General features: G+C 38.4%; 1 protein-coding gene across 1 annotated transcript in view; it reads left to right on the forward strand.

The window, feature by feature from the left end:
• Window positions 1-24,117, forward strand: part of CTSC (cathepsin C) — a 39,063-nt gene extending 14,946 nt beyond the window's left edge. The window contains exons 3-7 of the mRNA XM_045483683.1: window positions 5,901-6,067; window positions 10,404-10,559; window positions 15,183-15,298; window positions 21,861-21,992; window positions 23,287-24,117. Coding sequence (XP_045339639.1) covers window positions 5,901-6,067; window positions 10,404-10,559; window positions 15,183-15,298; window positions 21,861-21,992; window positions 23,287-23,789 — 1,074 coding nt within the window. The 3' untranslated portion in view covers window positions 23,790-24,117. The remainder of the gene's footprint in view (window positions 1-5,900; window positions 6,068-10,403; window positions 10,560-15,182; window positions 15,299-21,860; window positions 21,993-23,286) is intronic.
• Window positions 24,118-26,363: the final 2,246 nt, after the last annotated feature.

Below are 26,363 nucleotides of genomic sequence, written 5' to 3' on the forward strand. Positions count from 1 at the left end.
AATTGGGGTAGAGCTAACACTGTTCTGATAGTGTCAGATTCGACAGCTCTCTGTTATGCCATGCTCACCACAAGTATAGCTAGACAGATTTTAAGTGAAACGTGTTTTATTGGTAACTAAGATTAAAAACTGAACACTGCTGTGATGGAAACATTAGAAAACATCAGATTTCAGAAACTTGTATTTGCCCAACAACTTCTACCAGGAACAGGGCAAAGGTAAGCTTTGTCAGTTTTATGTCTGCTTAGTATTTGCAAATTCGGGTTTCTCTGCAAGTATTTTAAGCCACTTTGTGAAAATTAGCTTCATTAAATCAGATAGGTACAGAAATCAGTGTAAGCAGGCCCATGTAAAAAGGATATCCTGTGTCCTATCCATCACATGTGTAGCACACTGTGCCTGGCAGGTGAACTTCTGACGTTGACACTGAGCTGTGGCATTGGTTGCTTTGTAAATTAAAGAACAGTGGAAGTTGTTTCTCAATTTTATTTGTATATAATTACAAATGTAAAAAAAAAAATGTTTTTCCCAATATTCTAATGGATCATCTTTCATCTCATTTTGGAAACCACTGGTTGACAACCAGTATCAACTGTTCAGCTGACAGATTGGGCTTAGTGTTTAAGTTCTTTGATGGCATAGTTACAGTCTTAAAACAACTTCTGTATCCCCCCGTGGTAACAGATAATCATACTTCTACTGTTGCTTGTTTCATGTTCCTAACTTTTTAAACTCATCAAAGTTACAATGTCATCTTTATCCTTCAAAGGTATCCAGTGTTGTAGGTATCATTCCCACTATCAGGTGAAGAAATTGGGGCTCCTTAGTTGTGGTTTGCTAAAGGTTACATGAATTATAAGTGGCAGAACAGGATTTAAAGGGCAAAGCCCTTTTACGAGACTGCCTATTTCTGATAGCCAGTGCATTACATAAAAGTTAAGTATTCAAATATTTGCCAAGTATATTAATCAGGGAAACCATGGAACAAGGTGATTTTAAACTTCTAAAATATCCCAACCTGTTCTTTTTCAATCAGTTAAATAGGTAACAGTAATGATAGTTGATGAAATGAGTGGGAACTTGAAGAGGGGTTTGAGAATGTTTGGCCACCTTGGGTAATTTTGAAGAAGCAAATGGATAGCTAGTAAATCCTAGTAGTTTTCTAAACCTAAATGCTAGCGTGTGGAATTTACATTTTATGAAATTATCTGTTGAAATTGGCATGAATGAATGGAAACTTAAATTACACCATCTGTGCAGGACGGTATTCGGACACTGATGTTTATATAAATGAAACAAATGAAAACCCTTAAAAATACTTTGGCTATATTTCAAGCTGGATAGTGTGGCCAAAACTTCAGCTTCTTAATTGGTAATAATGTCAGAATCACATAAGAACTATTTCACAATAGCAAAAATGACAGATACCGTGAGAACGTTCAAATCAAGAAAATAACACGAACAGCATGTGGTCCTTTCAAGGTGTAAGGTACTGACTAGTCAGCTTCTAGAGTGCTCAATGCTTCTTCTACTGAATCCTGCACAGATTACAGGGTATTACAACCCCGTCCTACCTTTTATAAGGTAATTTCAGGGTCTCTGTGATATCTTAGAAGCACTGCTCTTTGATTAATTACAAACTTCGTATCTTTTCTGAGTTTCTTGTGTTATTGCTAAAGAGGACTTGGCATTTGTTGTTCTTTCTCTTATTCATTTATTCACTCATTCCATAACTAATTGCTTCCTAATGCCAGTTTCCTACTTCCTGAATAAACAATCCTATTCTCACAGTGCCTTTTTTTTTTTTTTTTTTTTTTGAGGCGAGAACAACCTCATAAGCTGCTGTGAAAGTGAATGAGTCAATATATGTAAAACAGTATATGAGGTGGAGTCTACTATCATCCTGATCTTATAGATGAGGGTGCAGAAAGGATAAGTAACCTGCTTAGGATCACACAGACAGTAAGTGTCAGAGCTGGATATAGTCTAGGAAGTCCAGCCTGAAGACCATGTCTTTGACCTTTGCTCCCCATCAAAAAACCTTGGCAAAAAAAAGGTAAAAAGATTGAATTAGAAAATGACCATTAGGGTTGCTAGAGAATGTAAGTGGCCCTTACAGGGCTGTGGACAGCAATTTGGACTTTACTCTTGAGAGTCTGTTAATCAACTTTTTTTTTAAAGGAAACTGAATAAAGTAATGATCCTATAACTTGTGAACCCATGTTTGAATTCTCTCTTCTCCATTTACTTTACAAAGCATGTAATTTTTTTTTTTTCTTTATGAAAAGAGTGATGCCTATTATCCCAAGGAATCATTGTGAGGCTCGAATGATACAGATGGAAACTCTTTGCTGCATGGTTTCTCGGTATCTCCTCTCTGTTTTTGGAGTTGCTAGTATGTTTACTTCTCTAGCTCTTTGTGAAAAGACAGAGTATTTGAAGTGGTGTGTGGTATTGGGAAGAGCCCTTGGTTTTATAAATTCTAGTTTGACTACTTTTCTTATTTTGTCCCCCGAGACTATATTATCTCGGTTTCCTTGAACTTAGAAGATTTATGAGTGATGGGTAAGATATTTATCAAAATGTGAACTGATAAGGTGCTATAGTTCCATAATGTTGATAAAAAATACAGAGTCCTTAAAAAGATGAGGTAAGAAACTTCAGCAAAATCAGTCATGCTTTGGTGAATTTTTTCCCCCTCTATCAAAATAACAAGTCAGCCTTCCCATCACAGGGAAAGTTCATTTGGTGTTAGACATGATGCTTGTAACTATGACTCATTTGTGCCAACTAGGTGAGCAAAACCACACTGATGAAAAACATGGGGCCCAGTTCTTCTCACTTGAATGCCCCTAACTCTTTTGGTATTAGGGGAAAGTTATTTTATCTGTGATCTAAATTCTGCCTAGATGGGGAAGTTTCCCGGGCTTCTCCAGCATGGTTAGCTTCTTGAACCACATGATGTTGTAATGAATTATTTGTTTCTTTCATTGAATTGTGAACCTCTTAAGGGCTAGGGCCACATCAATACATTTATGTGTGCGTGCCTAGTACCTTGCACTGATGCCTGAGAAATAGGTGGCCAATAAATATTTGATAAATAAATGAAAGACCTTAGCAAAATAATAAGTTCTATAAATAATTTTTTTCAAGTGTAATAGTAATTCCAAAACAGATGAGTGTTAACAGCCTCTAACAACACCTTGACCATCTCTCATAGGCGTCCTCTTCCAGGACTTTGTAGGCTATGAGTTTCATTCTTAGGAAATTTTTTAATTTTTTTTTTTTAATGTTGATTCATTTTCGAGAAATATGGCACATGCGTGTGCACAAGTGGGATAGGGGCAGAGAGAGAGGGGGATGATCTGAAATAGGCTCTGTGCTGACAGCAGACAGCTCCCTGTGGGGCTCAAACTCACCATGAGATCATGACCTGAGCCAAACTTGGACACTTAGCTGATGGAGCCACCCAGGCACCCCAAGAATATTTTTTAAAGTGAATAATTGTATATAGCAGTCCTCATTTTATAAACAAGGAGATTCTACCCAGAGACTGATTTTGCCTTTTATTTCCATTTTTGAAACTTCTTTGCATTTGTATTCAACTTAAGTACTATCTTGTAATTTTTTTTCTTAACATAGGTTTTCTACAGAGGTCGATAAACTTTTTCTTATAAGGTCAGGTAGTAAACATTTCTGGCTTTGTGGGCCTTAGGTATTCTAAGGTGGCTACTAGTTCTGCTGTAGTATGGAGGCAGCCATAGACCATATGTGCACAAGTGGTTCTGGCCGTGTTCAATGAAACTACATTCATAGAAGCAGGCAGCCGTCTGTCCTGTAGAACTCACATTTATCATTTAAAATGCTGTATAATACTCCTTTATTTTTATACATGAACATTTAGGACACAGTTCTTGGTTTTAACTTTTCTGTTGCAGTGAGTGTCTTCCTATGTGTAGTATTTTTTTTTTTTTCATTTATGTGTATCTGACATATTTTGTAAGGTACATTTCAAGAACTCTTTAAAGTCTTGTCAGACTGCTTTCTGAAACGGCAGAGGTGGGGGAGCCTTGGCTTAACCCCACCTGGCCTGTCTGACCACCACACTGCAGAGAATGGAACACGATCAAGAGCCTGTGCCAAAGAGACACTGAAAAGAATGCTAAGGGGTTTAGATTCCATCAAATGAGGTACCAATATTAGTGTGTTTTTGATCTATAAAAATAGCAGTTGCATGTAGTTTTGATTTTAACAAATATAAATTTTACTGATCTTTTTACACAACACACCCTCTAATGTTGCAGCTTGGTCATATTCTAAGGCCTTTGTTTCAGTGTTTCTCATCCTGAGTTGGGGCTTTAGCAGAGACATGAGCAGGAAGCTGAACTCACACAGGTGAAGACATGCTTAGCCAGCTGTGGATAGACAGGTTTCACAATATCATGAACCACCAATACGGATGCAGAGTATAAATCTATGTGAGTAGTCCATACTCATCCTGTGTTGTATAGCTTAGTGGGTGGTGAATCCCAAGGTTCAAATCTAGTTTTTTTGGATTCTAAGGCCAAGCATTTTTAACTCCATTCGTAAATATGATTTGAATTCAGAGAGAGTCTGATGCAAAGGTAATTCTACCTTTAGGTATAGTTTAGCCCATGCATTCCTCTAAACGCAGGGGTTGCAAACCTTGGGCCTGGTCTTGTAAATAAAGTTCTACTGGCACACAGTCTACTTCATTCATTTCTGTGTTTACTATACAACTTTTATATTGTGGTGGCAGAGTTGAGTGGTTTTGACAGAGGCCTTATAGTTAGCAAGCCTTCAAATGTTGTTTCTCTGGCTTTAGAAAAGTTTGCCAACCCCTGCACACAGGTGAAGTGATACCTGTTTTGTTAGGAGTTCGCAAACTATAGCCTGTGAGTCAAAAATAACCTACTATGTACTTTTCGAAAGAAAAGTATTGCAATTCAGCTGACGGCTGGCAATTTGTTTATGTGTCATCTGACTGCTTCTGTGCTTTTGTTCCAGTAAGTCAGTGCCTGAAATTGTGCCCAAGACCATCCTCATTGAAATTTAGCATGAATTTTCCCTTTCTTCCTCCCACATTCTGGGCTTTCCTTCTCCATGAGGAGATGTTATAACATGAGGGTTTGTAAGCTCAGGAACCTGTGTATTTGAGTTCAAATCCTAGATCTATCACATTATAGGTGTTCAGTATTAACATTGGAATAGGACAAAGGGCCATATTAATGAAATATAATGGAGAGAATATTAATAATCAGGTTACTTTTCTCCCCCCATAATCAGATTATCCTAATAAATTGTGAGGTTGACAGGAAAAAGGATTTTGTTTAGTTCTATGGAAATTTTTCATCCTTTATTTTTGTAGTTTGCTGGAGTACATCTTCTTTGAGTAGAAAAGTATAGTCTGACAGATTGAACAGAAATTTGTTTCTGCCGTGTAACTGCTCTGTTATTTTAGGAGCTACATACCCTCTCTCAGCCGAGCCTCCACTTACTTGCTGGTAAAATGGGCTTATTGAAGGCTCTTTCCCCATTGGCTTAGCGAGGACTACATGAGGAAACTATTGTAAAATGCCTGCCATGGGGCAGATGCTCTAAAAATGTTAGGGTTTTTCCCCCTGATTTTCATTCCCAGAAATGTTTTGTTATGCAAATTTTGTTTTTGGCAGTCAGTTCCTGCAATCATAGAAAAGTTTATTTCTCCTCCTTTTATAGAGTAATTCTCAGAATGTAACCTCTCAGGGTGAATTTTTTCTTTTGGTTGGCAGGGGCTGGTTCCCAAGATGAAAGGACTGTGAATGGGAGCCGGGAAAAGGGACCTGACAGATGAGCACAGATCCATTTGCTTGACGTTTCCTTCCCTTACTTGGTTGCAGTATGAAGAAGAGTGCGGCAAGGTAACCAGTTACTGCCAGGAGACCATGCCTGGATGGGTGCACGATGTGCTGGGCCGGAACTGGGCTTGCTTCACGGGAACCAAGGTGGGAAATACCTCTGAGAATGTGAATGTGAACACAGCACACCTTGAGAGTCTCCCGGAAAAGTGAGTTGTTACAAGGGAAAAATACATTTAGTTTTATAGTATGTAGAAGGATGCGTCTATGTTAATTTTTGGAAAACATTATTTTGATGATATACAATTTATTTAACATAGAAACATAGGCCATATTATATAAAACCTAACTGGAAAAACATGTTGAGTAATGGGATGGAGAGAAGAAAATATTTTTTCCAAGAGTAATGGACCACTGATGGCTTTCAAGAAAATTTATATGAAGGACCATAGAATTGCAGTGCCAAAGAAAGAAAAGAGTGGTTTATCATTGCCATGTGATTGCTTAACACTTGTACATGCCAATGTTTATGTTGCAACAAATCATAGGTGATACTAATTGAACATAACTTTTAAACAAGGGCAGTGAGTAACTGAACTGACAGTTCTTAGTAGTGATGTAGCAGTGTATTAGTTTGCTGGGGCTGCCGAAACCAAGTGTCACAGACTGAGTGGCTTAAGCGACAAAAATTTCTTTTCTCACAGTTCTGGAGTCCAGAAGTCCAAGATCCACCATGTCAGCTGGCTTGGTTTCTTGTGAAGCCTGTGTCCCTGGCTTGCACACAACCACCTTCTCACTGTGTCCTTACATGTCACCCCTCAGTTTGTTTCCTAATCTCTTTTTTTCCTGAGTGCACCAGTCATATTGGGTTTGGGACCACTGATAGGACCTCATGTTTCTGTAATTTCCCTGTTAAAGGTCCTGTCTCCAAATCACTTTCCGAGGAAGTTTAGACTTGAACCTATGAATTTTGGGAAGACACAATTCAACTTACAATATGCAGTTAAAGTTTTTGTTAAGCAAGGTCCAGGTTAACTAACTGTGAACCACACAAATGAGAGATTTCAGACTTTAGTTATTTGGAAGGAAAAGATAAATGGGTATTATTGGTAGCAGCCTTTTCTGTTTTATTTAGTTGTGAAATCCACTAAAAGTACCCATGAATAAATTTTCCCAGGCCAGGCCACATGGGCAGTGAGTGATCCTACAGTAGAGAAGTTGGGGATGTAGTTCTGAGGTAGAGACAATGGGGACAGGAGTTTAAAGAGGACAAGTTGCACTTGTCTGGGAAAGTACTCATAAAGATCTAGACTAATGCATCCTCTCCATTTTGAATTTAGCTTTTAAATTACTTTGCTTGACTTGATCCTTGAGCAACACTTTTCTTATTAAACTGTTCACTTTTCACCCTCCCACTTGGGATGTGCTGTGTACTAATGTGCTCTTTTTGGTATTTTAAACATTGTCCCACTTAATGAAGAAGCTACTCATTGGCATGCTCAGAACCTATTCCGCTTCACCTGTAAAGGAGCATTTGGGACTATGCTTTAAGGTCTTCTGCTTAAGACCTTAAGGTCTTCTGCTCTATGCTTAAAGAGATCTTTAAGGTCTCTTTCAGCTCTTAATGATCTGTTATCCCATAGTAAACTACATTATTTTTAATTTCCTTGGATCTTAAACACTGAAAATAATAGTGTTTAAGACCTACCTTGTCATTAGTATAGTGCACATGTCCCTGTCTGATGTGTTGCTAGGATAAAGCAAGAAAAGCAGGACTAACTTACTGCTTCTTGAATACCTGAGAGTCAACAGTGACTCCCATCAGTGGAAAACACTTCAAAATAGACCTTTACAATTTAAAATTTACCCTCGTATCTAAAGAAGCAAACAACTGTAACTTGTTTTTATTTTGTTAGTGTTGTCAGAAACCAGATACAAGAAGTTTTCAAATCTACTTAATAATCATAACTCTCTGGTTTCACACTTTGCAAGAAGGAAAGAGCTTTGATAAAAACATGTATACACATGATTATCAAAGTAGTTGCACATTTTTCTTATTATTTTCAGTGCTCCCAGGTTTCTTTGACTATGTCAAAATAATTCCTCTGTGAACATCTAAATAAAAAGGGAAAGAAAAGTTCACAACATGCCTAGGTGTTACTCAAATTAGGTGTATCTTGCTTTGCATAATTGGGAAGTCTTGAATAATGAGTCACACTTCAGTGACAGAATCTTCTTAAGTAGAAATAATTATCCGTAATCCTAGTACCTGGAACATAGGTTTGATACATGTTTGTATTGTATGACTAGTCAACTTCTCCAGTCTTTTTGCTTTGTAAGCATATTCTCTGTGTATTAGATTTATTTATATCCATATCCATATCCATACCCAAGCATTTGAGATCAGGGAAACCAGTGCTTCTCAAATTTAATGTTATTGTGAATCACCTGGGCATATTGTTAAAATGTAGTTTCTGATTTTGGTGGTATGGATTGGATACTTGGAATCTGCATTTCTAATGGGCTTTCAGGTATGGCTGCTAATACTGGGTTCAAGAACCACATTTGAATAACAAGGATGTAAACCTAACGTCCATATGTAAAAAAATTTTTTTGCCTCCTATGTTATAATGTTTGCCATGCTATATGTACATTATATACAGTTTATGATGTCATCTCCTTTTTTTTATTATTACAGAGTTATAAAGGTGCATTGTAAAACTTGTAGCGGGTGGGGCAAGGTAGTGATTCTATGTTGCCACTCAGAGATAACAAGTTTTGGCCTTTTATTTTTTACTTTTTAAAATTTATTTATTCTGAGAGAGAGAGTGTGAGAGAGCACGTGGGGAAGGGGCAGAGAGAGGGAAAGAGAGAATCCCAAGCAGGCTCCACTGCCAGCACAGAACCCAAAAAGTGTGAGATCATGACCTGACCCTAAATTAAGTGCCAGATACTTAACTGAGTCACCCAGGCACCCCTTGGCATTTTAGAAATGTATTTATACTATAAGTATATTTTCACAAAAATTGGTTGATTGTATATAAACTTATTTGATATCCTACCTTTTTATTTATATACAGTGCGAATACTCTTCCGTATCACTTGTTAACATTAAAAATAAAACTGACAGTTATTTTACCAGCAAAAGGTGATTTTATTTGGGAATAGCAGAGAATTGCAACTGTGACCAGCAAGCTATGGCAAAAACCGTACACAAGTGTGCAGAGCAAGGGAAGCAAGCTCTTTTATAGAGGATAGGAGGGAACTGGGAAGGTTATGATAAACAAAACAGTCATGCAGGAAACTGGGAGTTGGAAGTATAGTGGCTTCTCATTGGCTGAGCTGCGGCTCTCTCCCATTGGCTGGGCCTTGCCAGGGGAGGAGGTAAGCCTTTCTTCCTCCTGATGGGATAGTAAAGTTGTATCCACTGGCAAGATCCTTATCTTCCTGTTGGATTTGCCATTGATGAAGAGTGGTGGGGCATGAGAGCTCCCCTTGCCAAACCTCCAGACTCTATTTTAGTGAGATATCCTTTAATTTTCATGCAGTAAATAATCTCCTGTACATTTTTACTGAATAAACTCATAGTCAATGAAGTACCATTGTTAATCAATGCTTTATCTTAGAACATTTATTTAGGTTATTTATAATCTATCAGTATTATAAAAGTGTTTCATCAAACATCCTTACACATAGATCTTTGTTAACTTGAACTTTTATTTTATATGAGACATTCCAGTTGTAGACTCTTGGTATACATGTGCTTTCCCTCAGGCAAAAGTGAAGGGTACTTTTTGGACCTTCCTTACAGGTCATGTCTTCGTATATGAACAAACTCAAATTTGCTTTGGTGCCAGAAATACAGTTCTATTTGAACAAAAGCTATTAACACAAACTGCTATAAACAACAGTTTGTTTAAAATATGACGGGTAAGGAGTAGGATATATTTCAGAAGCCTGATGACGTTAGAGTCAAATTAAGGGGATTTTTCAGATCAAAAATTGGTTACATTTATTGTTAGAGTGTCTGGTGCGGTTACTAATGGCTCCCAAAAATTCTTGAACTGGATTAATAGGCTCATACTCTGAATATGATACAAGACAAAATGACTTGAGTCTAGTGAAATTTCATTAAGATTGAGTATTTCAGGAACCCTAGTAGTTTGGTTTTTGTTTTCTGAAATTGGATTTTATTTTATCTGATAATTTCAGTTTATCTAAATTTTGTGTTGTCTTTGTGTGATGCTGGATTATCATTGACTATTATGGAAATTCAGTGTTATGGCTTTTTTTAAACTGTGGTGCATTTAACTTACTGATTTTTATACTAAAAATGTAAAATAAAGATTATTTTGAAGATTTGAATAAAGTGGTTCAGTTGCATTACCAAAAAAAAAGCAAAAAAAAAAAAAAAAAAAAAAAATTGCCTTCCTAAAATATTATTCCACTTTCCACTTAGGCCCAGAGTATAAGGATGCCTTCTTTGATGAAGTCTAATTACATCTGTAAAGAGGATAACTGAGACTGTCTTATTTTTGTTGTCAGCTATTCTAATAGGCTCTACCAATATAACCATGACTTTGTGAAAGCAATCAATGCCATTCAGAAGTCTTGGACTGCAACCACATACATGGAATATGAGACTCTCACCCTGAGAGAGATGATTAGGAGAGGTGGTGGTCACAGCCGAAGAATCCCAAGGTAATAAAGCATATCTGTTTATTGCTAATAAAGATATTTTAATGCCACTGTCCCCTCCAACCTGCTCTCCCTGGTTTGCCCACCATGTTGTTGCTCATTCCAGTTTGTTACATTATCTTTTTTTCTGACCATCTCTCTCTCTCCTTTTCACATACATCCTAGTGCTCTGAGTCCTATTTATGGCTGTTGCTTTCACAGCATCTGCCGCCGCCATCGTTCCCTGGCCATTTTCTACATGCCAGCTTAGGGTTTTGTCATTTCTCTGCTGCATTATGGATCAGCCTCCCACCTCCTGTCTCTCTACTCCCATCTCTTTGGTTTCTTTTCCTCCTGGTCCCAATTCTTAGACATTCTTTAAAATACCGGCTTCATCTTCCTGTACCCAGCTATGGTTGTGTTACTACCTATTATCTAATAAATAAACTTAACCTGGTTAACCCAAGCCTTTTAAATTTGTGCCTATATTCAGTATCCTGATCTGCTTTCAGAAAATAAGACACAGAGTTACTGAAAACTTTGCTGTCAAGCTAACTCCATTCATGCCACTCTTTGTTTCAGATATCCCTCATCTTGCCTCAGGAACTGTCAGATTTGTCACTGTAAAAATCTCAACACTCCCTATTATCAGGTCCAGCAAAAAGAAAATTGCTCCTTATTTATCAGTGTACCTCTACTTCCCTCAGCCAGGAGTGACACTTCCATGGCATATTTTTCTTACCTTAAGAAAATGAATTTATATTAGAAATTTGGTAGATTTTTAAAAATTTCCTCAAAGCTATAGGTGGATCTATCAGAATATATAGTCCCTAAACATTTGTTAAATGACCAAGGCTATTCCGGGGATGCTGTACCTTGTTGAGGAGAAATTGATCTCACCAAAGGGCAGAGAACTGGAAACCAATAAGGAGTCAATGGGTATAGGTAATTTTTCCTTGGTACATAAAAACATTTTCCAATTTTCAGAGAATACAGTGATTATTTCCTTATTAACCTCTATACAGTTTTGGTTCAGGTTTTGTTTGAACGGGCCACTAATTAATTAACTAAAATGCGTTTCTGATTTTTTTCATTTGCAGACTAATAATCCTAATACTCTGACATTTTTCAATTATGACTCTGGGTAGAGATTTTTCCTCTCTAACTGATAGCATTCTCTGATAATCCTGCCCCTTTCTCAAAAGACTCGCCTACAGTATTTCTCAAAGTGTATTCTAAGGAATTTCCAGCCCATGAGACTCTGGTGAGTGGAAATTAGGGAAGAGAACATGTTGTTTCCAGGTTTGAGAAAGTGAAGGAGCTATATTGTGTGTGTGTGAGACAAGAAGTGAGAACTGTTGAGTAAAAATCCAAAGGGGCACGAGAGAAAGAGGTTTGAGCATCTGAGCCTCAGACACAATTCCTTTGCCATGGGCCATGGGCCATGTTTCTCAGGAACTCTTTTGTGTTTGGCACTTCTGTCTCTCCACCCAACCACCTTTGTTTTAAAGAAAGGCTAGCTTTATGAAGCGCTGCTTCTGTGGCTACGGCTCCATAGAAGTTTAGAGATAGGAGATGGAATTGAGTGAAATGGAAAATTCTGAAGCAGACATTGTGGTCTGGCTGCCTGGTTTTCAGTAGCATTTTTGTATATAAATTCGTTCTAAGAATCCAATGACATAATAGAAACTCTCAGATCCTTAACTTGAGGTTCAGGGAGTCATTGAAACTGCTGAAAGTATAGAAAAAGTATTGGTTATGGTCATCTCCCTGAGGTCAGAGCTTTCACCAAAGTTAAAGAATCTAGACCCAAATGATTAAGAGCCCAAAATGTGTGCTGCACCTATAATGTTTGTAATTCTTCCCTGTCTCATAAATGGCTTTCGCTCTTCATTTTCACATCATCGAGCTTCTGTTGTCACATTCTTTTAGTTTTGTCTGTCTGTGCATTGACAGGCAAATACTCTGCCTTATAGCATGGTAGGAAGAAGGAAGTTAACATCTGAGTGCTTGCTTTGTGCCAGACAATCGCTTAAATAAAGGTATCCACATCATATTTAATCCTCTTAATGGCATGGGTGATGATGATGATGGGAGTTATCATGAGAGCTTAATCTACTAAGGATTTGCAGAGATAGGAGCTGTCCTAAGCACTTGGTAATCATTACCATATTTGAATTATTTTATAGTAATCGTTTGAGGTATGTATGATTATACGCATCTTAATAGGAGTCAGTTGTAGTTTTGTGATGTTAAATTCTTTCACAAATGTCAGACAGCTAGTAAGTGGTGAAACCATTTGTAGGAGGTCAGTATGACCTAAGATAGCTGCTCAGAAATTACATTTTGCTGCCAAACTTCAATTTCCTTTTAAAAAAAATTGTGTATTTATTTTGAGAGAGAGAGAGAGAGGAGAGAATGAATGGAGGAGGGAGAGGGAGAGGCAGAATCCCAAGCAGGCTCCACAGGATCAGTGCAGAGCCTGATGCAGGGCTCGAACTCATGAACTATGAGATCATGACCTGAGCCAAGATCAAGAGTCAGACACCTATCGGTGCTGACAGCTCAGAGCCTGGAGCCTACTTCAGATTCTGTGTCTCCCCCTCTCTCTACCCCTCCCCTGCTTGCACTCTGTGTCTCTCTGTCTCTCAATAATAAATAAGCCTTAAAAAAAAAAAAAAAAAAAGAAAAAGAGACGCCTGATAGAGCCACCCAGGTACCCCCAATTCCTTTTTTAATCTTTCAAATTACTTAGTGTATTCTTAAGTATATACAGGACAATTAATATGTATTGATTGATTGAATCTTTTATCCTTGCAGTACAAAATCATGGAAACTTTATTTCCTTCCAAAAATTGTTCACACCTAATTTTTACTTATAAATCTTGAAAGAAATATCCAAGATTTGTTTCTTGATTTGTTTTTTTCTCCTGCCCTAAAATTTTCGCGGTGCATAGCTTTTTTATGTACCTTGGTCATTCCATTGACATTATCTAAGTTGTATGTTTTATAACTTACAACTTCTTTGTGTTATTGTAATTGCTCTGTGTTTCAAATCTTTTTTTTATGTTTATTTATTTATTTTGAGAGAGAGTGTGAGTGGAGGAGGGACAGAGAGAGAGAGAGACAGAGAATCTGAAGCAGGCTCTAGATTATGAACTGTCAACACAGAGCCCGACGTGAGGCTCGAACTCAAAAGCCATGAGATCATGACCTGAGCCGAAGTCGAATGCTCAACCAGCTGAGTCACCCAGGCGCCCCATATGTTTCATGTCTCTTAATGCAGTCTTTCATATGGTCACAGATCACATCAAGTTCATCTCCTTGTCACGTAGAGTTTCCAGCAATGTCCTGGCTTAGTTAATATTTTAGTGAAAAATTGATACTTCTTTATGGAATATGCTATCAATCTTTACAGTTTCAGAAGGTTATGATTGCTATTAACGAGTGGTTTTTGTTTTTCCTCTTCCTCTGTTTCATTTCCATTGTGTCCTAGCATTGACTCACATCATCTCTAAAAGAAGTGAGAGAGGGAATTGATTGGGAATAGTTGCAGAAGACATGAAGAAGCCCAGAAATAATCTTTGCCAGTAACTAAATTGGAACCTGGTAAACCGGATAAGCACTGAAAAGTTAGAACAGTGTGATATGGCAATGCCAAGCTGAATGAGAAATTCACATAGTGTATAATCAGAAAGATACATGTTATCACGGTGTAATAGTAGTGCCCTAACTAAAGAGTTGATAGAGCATAGAAGTGAGTTTTTGTTGGCGGCTGGTGGGTAGACGCTGCTGTGTGAGTGGTCTTTAAAGTAGAAGTTAGGGAAGAACTTCTAAAGGGATTTCTTCTAAGCAGCAGGCAGCAGGCATCTGGGGTAAAAGGAGCAGCAGGAAGACCTGGAACACTGGAGTCATTTCACAGACTGGAAAATTCCTAAGAAATCTAGTGTGTCTAGAGCTGGAATGCTATTTGTTTTAAATTGCTAACATGGAGAAGCTTGTAGAACAGTTTTCTCATTTCCGGACAATGTGTCTGTCCCTCATCCATCATCCCAGGCAAGTCCTCTCTTTGTGTCTTGCTTTCCAACCATATCCTATAAGGTACAGTTCTGTAATGATGAAGCATTTTCATCTGTTGTTTATGGAGCCAGTCATCTACTTGACTTGATCTCTAATCTCTGTGCTACTTGACTTCTTTTATAACCACCTCACCATCACCACTAACCATCTCCTCAGTCAAACCTCTGTAGTTCCTGTATTTTCTCTGTATCCTTTGTAGGCCATCTTCAACTTCCCATGTGTCTACTTTCTTAGTCACAATCTGTTTAAGAAAATGCAGCTATTGAAATATACTAAAAATAGCATCTCAGTGATGTACATAACCAGGGTCCTTTCATAGAAGAAAGTTGCTAACCCTGAAAAAGAAACCAATTGTGAAAGCCATTTGTAAAGCCATTTATAGAACTTAGTTGTGTAGCCTAGTGGGCACATTGTTGTATAATTGAAACATTGATAGGACAAGTGCTCCTTGGGCCTGAATGTAGATTCTAGGCAGCCATGTAGTTGAAATCATGGAATTAAGGGTTAGGAAATCATCCTCAAAGGAATGACTATATGTTGATGTCAAATGTATTATTTCTGTCCTAGACCCAAACCTGCACCACTGACTGCTGAAATACATGAAAAGCTTTTACATTTGCCAGCATCTTGGGACTGGAGAAATGTTCATGGTACCAATTTTGTTACTCCTGTTAGAAACCAAGGTAAAAAAAAAAGTCTGATTTTTCATTTATTCATTCTGAAATACTGAACACTTACTATATACCAGGCTCTCAGGTTGATTCTGGGGATACAGGGATGAAACAGGCACGATCCACTTTAGTAAAGAAATGGAAAGTATATAGCCAATGGCCACTCCTTCCTTTTTTATCCACGACAGATCAGAGATAATAGATAATCTCCAGCTGAGCCCAGCATTTCTATAGTAGCCTTCTCCAAGTACTTCTAGGCAGCTAATGAGATTAATCAGTAACCGGTAAGACAAGCTCATCTGCTCTCCCCAGTAGGAGAGACTCATGCAGAAACAAAGAACTGCACAGAATTGAAATTGGTCTTCCTTCTGTAAGTGCTTTGGTGGAATCTGCCTTGGCCATTTGCCCCTACACATTCCACCCTCTGCTCCCCAACACTTAGTTTTTAGTTACTGTATGAGCCCAGAAAAATAGATCCTTAATTTTTTTTTTCTGTTACAGTAGATTTTTTGAGCTGTGTAAGGACCTTTTTAATTCATTTTATGTCAACAGGACATATCATGGTAAGTATTAACCAAGCTTCCTGAGTGGTGACCTTGTGGAGCCCAGCTTTACCAAAAGTATCATCATAATTACATTTTATCCATTATTTTCAGAAATTTGATACAATATGAGTAGATTGAATAACTCTTCCTCTAATAGTGCTTGATAGCAAATTATCTTGTTATCCTAAATTTTAGCCAACAGTGACTTGGAGAATCATTTATACCATACTCAGGTTTATTGCTTCTAAGCTCATTTTGAAGATAATTATAGTACACACGACTGATTTGTTACTGTAAAATAGGTGTAGTATTTGCTGTCTGGAAACATTCTGATTAGTGTCTTCTGAGAGGATTATAAGTTAATAACACCCCAAAATAAATTGTTCTTCCCCTTTCCTAGAAATTCCATGATAATCAGCCTGACTTCTCAGCATTCACCACCAGCCCTTTAATTCCATCCTGACTGAATCCTGGCAAAGTCTTCTGAGTGTACAGAGCTTTGAGCAGGTCTTAGAGCAGCCAGCCAGCAAGGTTCCTGTACTCCAAATGACATCAGAGGTCTCATCTCTTTGTCTTTCCTTTCACAAGTTGTTCTGGGACTCTTCAGCTCTAGAGAAAGAGATCCTGACATTTCTCCCCTACTTTTTCTTTCCTGGGGAGGGCTTCCTTGGAAAGGAGGGATGGGGGATGAGAGAACTTTGCAGGTAATCGAGAAATGAATGGAGAGTGAAATTAAAGGGCTGATGCCCAGAGAGGCTTAAAATTTACTCTGTCATCAAAGAGATGCTCTATACTTATCTGAGAGGATTACGTAAATACTGCACGTCAAGTGTTGATTATTGAGGGCCTGGCACATGGTTGTTCTTGCCGTATTATAGGGTGTTTATAGAGCATCAAATGTGTTATGATTTTTTTTTTAACGGCTGAGGATATAAAGACTAATTGATATAGCTCTTGTCCTAGGGATTTGCAGTTTAGCAAGATCTGCAAGCCAAAAACATTAAAATATAATATGGTAACTGCATTTGTAGTGTTTTTAAAATTTGCTGGGGGCATAGGAGAAGGTCAAAAGAAAAGTTTAGGGCTCCTGGGTGGCCCAGTTGGTTAAGCATCCGACTTTGGCTTAGCTCATGATCTCATGGTTCATGAGTTCAAGCCCCATGTCTGGCTCAGTGCTGACAGTTCAGAGCCTGTCTTCACCTGTCTTCGGATTCTGTGTCTCCCTCTCTCTCTCTCTCTGCCCTTCCCCTGCTAGTGCTGTCTGTCTGTCTGTCTCTCTCTCTCACTCAAAAATAAGCCATAAAAAATTTTAAAATTAAAAAAAAAAAAAAAAGGAAAAAAAAAAAGAAAAGTTCCACTCACTTCCAGAAAGACACAATTGACTGGTGATGAGACAGTAATGCAAGGGAAGGAAATTAGAGTTTTTAAAGCCGAATTCTTTGACACTGGTTTTCTCATAGCTTGGCAAAAACCATTGTCTCCCATGTTCTATATTCTGTAAGTGCTATAAATATGATTTGTACAGACACGGGCAATTTTTAAAGGTTCCTCTTTTGACTTCCTTTTTGGTTGTCTTTACTTTGGGTTGGGGAAAAAATTATTTTTTCTTCTGGGAAACTGGGCTACTTGGAAAATTCCACTAACATTAGGAACGCCAGTGTTCTAGGTGACCCAGAATTCAAAATTACCCAAGTTAAGGTAATTCACAACTTTGCTGTATTCAGAAAGCAAATCAAGGTGAGTGACAAAAGGAATATTGCGAGGAAAATGAGGTTTTATCTTGACTCTTGAAGGCTGCTTTAAGCACCAGCTGTGTGGCTAGATTTATGTCTAAGTGTGAGAGGGAAGAGAAACTAGGAAATTGGAAGGCTTGGACTTTCTTTGTTCTTCCCTCTTATGTGCTCTCTTTATTATTGCACCTTCAAAAGGGAAAGGAGGTGTCTCTCAGGTCACATTAGTTAGGGAATGCAGTGTTTTTCTAATGTCCAAAACCTAGTTCATTTAAGTCTTGTTCTAAATACCATCTGTACACAGGGCCTGAAATTGTTCCACGCTATTCATTTTACATACAAGATAAAAAGGAAGTGCCAGAAAGGTCCAGTGACTTGCCCAGAGTCACACAGCTGAGTCATGGAGTAGGGATGGGGAAGACTCCTGATTCCTTACTAGTTCAGTGTGTCCTCCACTGTGGGAAGGGGCAGCCGAACATAGTTAAACCATATGGAAATCACATTAGCTCTTTGAGTTGGTGGAAATTTGATTACTGCAAAGCTCTGTCTGGGTGAGACCCCCTTAATTCTTTGTTGCCTTGTAGTCTTAAGGAATAATGGTTCTTTTAAAATCTACATTCTAGTCTTAACTTTTTGAAAGGAGGCATTAATTTCCTTGGCAGCTGACACATTATTCTGGGAGTGTCAATGGCTTGAAGAAGGTTGTGTCCTTACCTCATTGCTGCAGTGTCTCTCTCTTAACAGCACATTCTGAGCCTTTGAATGTACATGTGACCTATCGCTCCCACAGTGCTAGATGGTCAGATGAAGGTTCAATGGTTAGTACCAAGAGTCATTGTTTCTGTGGATACCCATGGCCCAAGAATGCTGGATGATCAAAATGAGGCCATTTCCCTATTCTTGGGATGTTATTTATTACAAGTAACTTGAAAAGAATACTGGCTTTATCTATTTACTGTTGCTGATCTAGTTCTCGGACACTCTATCATTTGAAAGAGGGGTCCCAAGGATAGCATTATTTAGATGGTTTCAAAAACAAAATGTTCAAGTTAATTTTGGCCTATTTAGTAACTTGATGACAGGAAAGAAAATTTGAAAATTCTTTCAAGTAGATGCAGACATATGAACTGAAAAGAACACAACCTGCCTTAGGAGACGCTTAGATACTAGCACCTGCCATCTATTCATTTTGTGACTTTGAACAGATCGTTGCTTCTTTCTGAGTTTCAACATACACATTATCAAGTGGGTACTACACCAGGTCAATTCAAGATCCTCTTCCAAGTGTTTGTCCTAATCTTCATCATTTAGGAGATCTCTTAGCAGTAAAAGCAGTATATGGTATGGATAAATCTGAGATGTTTATAGGGAGAAGTTTGGGAAACATCTGAAATGGTAGCAGTTAAAGGGTAGTAGAGTTCTAATGGACTCTAGTCAAGGACATGTGGTATTGTTTAACTACTGGAGAGGACTCACAGTAGAGTCTAGGTTTCTGCCTCCCTTATAGCGTAGAAACAAGTAAAGGTTGACTACTACCAATGAAGTCACTTTTTCCCCCCTGGATGTAAATCTATATCCACTTGTTAGTAACTGGAATGTTCTTTCTACAAACACGCATTGAGTTTCTTTTTTTTTTTTTTTTCCCCCTCTGGTGGTTTTTTTTTTTTTTTTTTTTTTAATATATGAAATTTATTGTCAAATTGGTTTCCATACAACACCCAGTGCTCATCCCAAAAGGTGCCCTCCTCAATACTCATCACCTACCCTCCCCTCCCTCCCACCCCCCATCGACCCTCAGTTTGTTCTCAGTTTTTAACAGTCTCTTATGCTTTGGCTCTCTCCCACTCTAACCTCTTTTTTTTTTTTTTTCCTTCCCCTCCCCCATGGGTTTCTGTTAAGTTTCTCAGGATCCACATAAGAGTGAAACCATATGGTATCTGTCTTTCTCTGTATGGCTTATTTCACTTAGCATCACACTCTCCAGTTCCATCCACGTTGCTACAAAAGGCCATATTTCATTTTTTCTCATTGCCACGTAGTATTCCATTGTGTATATAAACCACAATTTCTTTATCCATTCATCAGTTGATGGACATTTAGGCTCTTTCCATAATTTGGCTATTGTTGAGAGTGCTGCTATCAACATTGGGGTACAAGTGCCCCTATGCATCAGTATTCCTGTATCCCTTGGGTAAATTCCTAGCAGTGCTATTGCTGGGTCATAGGGTAGGTCTATTTTTAATTTTCTGAGGAACCTCCACACTGCTTTCCAGAGTGGCTGCACCAATTTGCATTCCCACCAACAGTGCAAGAGGGTTCCCGTTTCTCCACATCCTCTCCAGCATCTATAGTCTCCTGGTTTGTTCATTTTGGCCACTCTGACTGGCGTGAGGTGATATCTGAGTGTGGTTTTGATTTGTATTTCCCTGATAAGGAGTGATGTTGAACATCTTTTCATGTGCCTGTTGGCCATCCGGATGTCTTCTTTAGAGAAGTGTCTATTCATGTTTTCTGCCCATTTCTTCACTGGGTTATTTGTTTTTCGGGTGTGGAGTTTGGTGAGCTCTTTATAGATTTTGGATACTAGCCCTTTGTCCGATATGTCATTTGCAAATATCTTTTCCCATTCCGTTGGTTGCCTTTTAGTTTTGTTGGTTGTTTCCTTTGCTGTGCAGAAGCTTTTTATCTTCATAAGGTCCCAGTAATTCACTTTTGCTTTTAATTCCCTACGCATTGAGTTTCTTGATTGCATCAGGCAGCTAGATGAAGAAGGCACATTTCTTATGTACACTCATGGAAATTCACAGTTCAGTTTGAGGAAAACAGTATAAGTAATTCAGCTGGAGTGTAGGATGTTAGGGGCTGAGCATAGAGTATCCTGTCTTTCATTTGTACTCAGGGACAAATGTGAATCAACATCACCTGGTGAAAGGGAAGAACAGTGTCCCGATAGATAGTAATCTAATACCTAATGTTGTTTTGGATACTTTTCTCTCTAAGGAAGGCAGTTACTAAATTTTACTAATTTCAGGTTTATTAAAGAGAAGGCAACATACTCTTTATGTGAAATGGATTTTTTTAATGTAATATTGTCTATTCATTAATCTTATTTTAGTGCATAAGGGAGTGCTCACCATTCAAATAATTTGGTAAATAATATATTAGTACGTTGAATAATATCAATTGTGTGTAACCACATTTATACCAATATTTTTGATTTGTTGCAAGCCTAACTCTATGTAGAATTTGTGTCAGTGGCAGAGGTGAAAGAGGCTGTGTAATAGAGATATTAAAACTATGTTCATTTTTTTCTAGAATGTAACAAGTTGAAATCCCATTTTTGTCACATGTGCCATATTTTCTTAAATGTATTTATGTGTTTACTCACACCTGTTAAAGAAATGTAGAAAAATGATATTGTTCATATAAATTACCTCATAATAAAACATTTTCCTTCTCTTGAAAGAGCAACTATATCCCTAGCATTTGCTTCTTAATAAATTAATTTTGTCTTCACCAGGACATCTGGGTATTAAATAAAGCAGTTCTCTTTTCCCTTCTCCCTTACCTCTATCCAGCTACTTTTCGTGTTCCTCTTTCCTCTGGGTGACACTTCTCAGGGGACCATGACTGTATTGCTCTTACCCTTTTCCCCTTAGAACCAGTCTGTTTTCAATTTCATTACCTCCATATTCCTTATACCTTTACTTCCTCATTGGCCACCTTAAATACCATATCTGTCATTAAAATTACTCTCTTACCTTTCTTGGACTTTGTTGTATTTTGCCTCCTCGACCCTGGTTAAATTGAACTTTCTATAATACACCCATACCTGAGCCATTCTTAGTGTTAATTCCACCCAACAAGTAGCTTTAGAAAATGCTGCCCTGGAGATATTTAAAAGCTCAGCTCACATGTGTCCCTTCATAGTTTTTCTCAACTGAATCGCTCAGAATGCTACAGACATACATTATTTCTTGATTACCAGGAATAGTACCAAATTCTTTTCAGAGATTAGAGGAGTTTTTTGGTTTCGTTTTGCTTTGTTTTGCCTCCTAAAATATTCTCACGGAAAGCCCCATAGAGTAACCTTGGCCTTTTGAAAGCTGACATCTTAACATTTGTCTATAAGGTTAATAGTGTTTGTCTATTGAATCTTCTATATTGGGCTGATTCTTACAACAACAGCAACACACAATATAAATATGTTAATTGTATCTCTCCACTCACATATTTCTGTGTTTCTTGTAAGTGCTTCAAAGTTCTCTTGGGTTATATATCTTGCTTTTCCATCACCAGCATCTTGTGGCAGCTGCTACTCATTTGCTTCCATGGGTATGCTAGAAGCAAGAATTCGTATATTAACCAACAATACTCAGACCCCAATCTTGAGCCCTCAGGAGGTTGTCTCTTGCAGCCAGTACGCTCAAGGTAAGTGATGTATTTCAAGCCCTTTTTACCTGGGAGTGGTAGGCCATTGTTGGCAAAGGTAAAAGGATAGTGTAGTAGAGAGCACACGGTCTGTAGTCAGAGCACCTAGGTGCAAGTTCTGGCCCTATCACTTATTCATGAGTGATTCTCATGGAATTCACTGCACCATTCAGCAAAATGTCACTAGTTACTATGTACTGAATGAGCACTAGCTCTTAGGAGCCTTTTATGGACATTATCTAACAATGCTCGAAACCTTGAGAAGTAGATATCCCTGTTTATAAACAGGACAGACACAAAGTTGTTCTGTAATATTTTGAAGGCCACACCGCTTCTAAACCGTAAAGTTTCAGTTCCAACTAAAGTCTCACCCCAAAATGTAATTTGTATTAAAACCATACTAACACTGGTTTCTCTCTAGGAGGAAACTAAAATTCTGAAAGTGGGCTTTCAGAACAGGGCATGGGTAATCTATGTAGAAAGCCCAGCTGCAACTGATTGACAGTGAAACATTCTCAGGTTAAAGTTTTCTGTCAACACCAGATTGGGCCAGTAGAGAGTGAAACTGCCAGGAATGATTATTTGTCATTGAGCCTCTTGTTCTTTTTGAAATACTTATTAAACCCCAACATTGTAACTTCTAAGCCCTGAGAACTGTAAGTATCAAGACAGCCCTTTATCCTCATGAACCTTACACTTAAGTGAGGAAGGTAGAAATTAAGTAATGAAAAGAATGGTGAAGAAAAAATACACGTTAATGGATGTTTATAATAAGGTAAGGACTGGAGGCAGGTGATGGGGACCTGATTTAGACTTTTTTTGCAGTAGGTAGTCAGAGAAGACTTCCTTCAGGAAGAGCCACATTGTGGTGTCTGGCTATTTAACAATGATGGTAATAATAGCCAACTTTTATTGCTTTTACATGTAGTAACCAGTGCTACGAGGAAGGTACTATTCCTATCTATATTTTACAGATAAGTAAACAGAGATATGGAGAAGTTAAATTCTTCACAGTTTTGGATCTGAACTTCACTACATAGTCAGGCTTCAGAGCCTCCCCACTCAACCACTGTGCTATTATAGCTACCTTCCATGTCAGGTGCCAAATAAATGTCTGTTAATTATACGGGGATGAGAGGATAGTTAGCTTATGTGGCTAATGGATGAATGAAGTAACATTTAAACTAAGAACAACTCTTGGGGGTAACAAAAAATTAATGGAGTAGAAAAGGAAAAATAGGAAATGGGACACTTTCTCCTCTGCCTCTTTCTAATGTGTGTTATTCATCCTCAGGCTGTGATGGTGGCTTCCCCTACCTCATTGCAGGAAAATATGCCCAAGATTTTGGGCTGGTGGAAGAGGCATGCTTCCCCTACACAGGCACAGACTCTCCATGCAAACCAAAGGAGGACTGCGTCCGTTACTACTCCTCCGAGTACCACTATGTGGGAGGTTTCTATGGAGGCTGCAACGAAGCCCTGATGAAGCTTGAACTGGTCCACCATGGGCCCATGGCAGTTGCTTTTGAAGTCTACAATGACTTCCTCCACTACCGCAAGGGGATCTACTACCACACTGGTCTGAGAGACCCTTTCAACCCCTTTGAGCTGACTAATCATGCCGTCTTGCTGGTGGGCTATGGCACTGACCCAGTGTCTGGGATGGATTACTGGATTGTTAAAAACAGCTGGGGCATTGGCTGGGGCGAAGATGGTTACTTCCGGATCCGCAGAGGAACCGATGAGTGTGCAATTGAAAGCATAGCAGTGGCAGCCACACCAATTCCTAAATTGTAGGCTATGCCTCCCAGCAATTCCTACTGACTTCCATCGGTCATGAGAGGGGATTGGTGTATCACAGATGGAGACGTTTATAGCAGTAATTGCAGAAGATTACAAATCAATTCCTATGAAGATTTTTGCCTTTAGAAAACTGCCTTTGATTTGAATATACCTTCCCATTGACTTCTGGCCTACTTTATGCAGGAACAAAATGCAGGATTTTGTTAATCATTTGTAATTCAAACATGCTATATTTTTAAAACTCTTTGTGAGAACACATTTATTTTTCAATTGTAAAAATCAAGAAAATATGGAAATTATTAAATTTTTTTTAAGTTTTTAATCAGTGTTTAGGTGACATATATGTGTGCTTAGCAGTTTTCATCATTGGCCCCGTCAGTTAGACTCATGTTATTACTTATGTAAGTACTTAAAAAATAAGAATTTGAGTGTATTTCAACTAAAAAAAACTATGAACCCTTATGATAAGGACAAATAATGACTAGTTAACCCTAAAATTATTCCCTGGATGTTTGATGAACCAGAGGCCATAGAGAAAAGAAATAAGGTATTTTGTTGTGTTTTTTTAATGTTTAGTTTTGATAGGGAAAGAGAAGTGGGGGGACAGAGGATCCAAAGCAGGCTCCACACTGTCAGCACAGACCCCGATGCAGGGCTCAAACTCACAAACTGAGATCTGACCTGAGCTGAAGTCAGCCACTTAACCGACTGAGCCACCCAGGTGCCTTTCTGTTTCTATATGACAGGGATCACTACCTCATCCACAGTGGCAGAATTTATTAAAAATGGTGACTGCATGGAATACCATGATTCTTCAAGCCATGGAATTAAACTCTTAAGCTGTACAAAAAACAAGTTTCATAATCTAAAACTTGTTTACATTCGTGCTAATAGAACATATCATCAAAGTCTGGTGGCAAATTGAGCTCGCAGAGGATGGGAACTCTGGCTAACCTCCCCAAAGACATTTCCAGGAGAACAACATGTGTTGTATGTGTGGAGACCCCGCCATCCACAAAGGAAAATAAAGTTTAGCTGCGCAGCCAAGCACAAGCGAGACATTGACTTTGGTGCTTAGTGCCTGGATAAGCTTTCTGGCTGTGCCTCATAGGAGCAACAAAGCCTTAGGCAGTTTTCTTAAACCCACCTGTGTTTCAGTTTGCTGGTCTGTGAGGTGGAGATAACGGGATAGATAACCCTTACTGTGTAAGCTCTCCATGTCTAAACCCTTGCACTTTTCTATGGCATGGTTTACTTTATTTAAGCTTTATTTAAGCCTCAGCCTTTCAACATCCCAAGTGGGGAAACAAAAGTAGATTCAGATGATGCAATTTCACAGCATCCAGACTTGCTCGCTGACCTTTATTTGACCTCTAACCACTGAATCCAGGAACTGAATAGATTTGAATAGTAAAGGATACATGTACCTACTTCTTAGACCTCCCCGAGGGTTAAATGCCTTCATAATACGTAGAACATGTAAACAGTATTTGGAATGTAGAAAAGAGTATATAAATATTAGATATCACTCAAGTCTTTTTCTGAACACAAATCGTAAAATGTTTGCTGTGAGGAAACAGCTAACACATGTTCTATAAGTAAACATGCTGTACCTTGCTATGAGAGTGGAGGAGGGGCTTATGAGATTTTTCCTTTTTTTTTTTTTTTTAATGTTTATTTTTGAGACAGCACAAGCAGGGGAGGGGCAGAGAGAGGGGGACAGGGTCAGAAGCAGGCTCTGCACTGACAGCACAGAGCTCAACATGAGGCTCAAACTCCGGAACCATGAGATCATGACCTGAGCTGAAGTTGGACACTTAACCGACTGAGCCACCTAGATGCCCCAAGATTTTTTTTTAATTTTAAGGTAGAACAGAATGTACAGAGGCACACTGGCACAAAGAAACAAAAACCTTCAAAAACTTGAGATAATTTTGATTTTTTTGGTGTAGAGGTTTTTACATCCTTGACTGCACTGTTGCCTCTGCTACTCCCTCTGTGGAACAGGGTGAGAGGCCATCATTTGGAAGCTACGGCTGAGAGAAAAGCCACTGCAATTCTGAAGTAAAAATGACTAAGGTTAATCTATGGGTGTAATATGTTGATTTTCTTATTTGGGGTTTTCCTGTAAGGATAAGGTAAGCATAATAGTCACAAAATGTTAGTGCTGGAAGGTCACCTGGTCCACCTCTCATTAAAGTAAAAACAGGTCGGCAGAGGTGAAATAGCATACCTGGGGTTCTAGTTAATAAAGATGAATCTGGATTCCGCTATGTTCAGGGCTTTCTACTGTTCCTGCTGCTTCTCAATTAAAAAAGGAGAAAGGAATCTGTGTTGTGAGACCAATAAACTTACCGTGTTCTGTAAAATCATTTCTAAGTTACTTTCCAGTTTTCAGAAATCTTATCTCTCTGGGGCAAGTACTCTAAGCTTCAATCCGCACGTGGTAGTTTAGAAGCCTTAATTTAACAGTTGTCCTCTAAATATAGTGATATTTATATTTCTTAACTGTAATAAAGATTTATTTTTGCTCTAAAGTTAAGTGGAAACTTCCTGACCACAATTGGA

The sequence above is a fragment of the Leopardus geoffroyi genome, chromosome D1 (assembly GCF_018350155.1).
Source record: "Leopardus geoffroyi isolate Oge1 chromosome D1, O.geoffroyi_Oge1_pat1.0, whole genome shotgun sequence".
Taxonomy (NCBI): Eukaryota; Metazoa; Chordata; class Mammalia; order Carnivora; family Felidae; genus Leopardus; species Leopardus geoffroyi.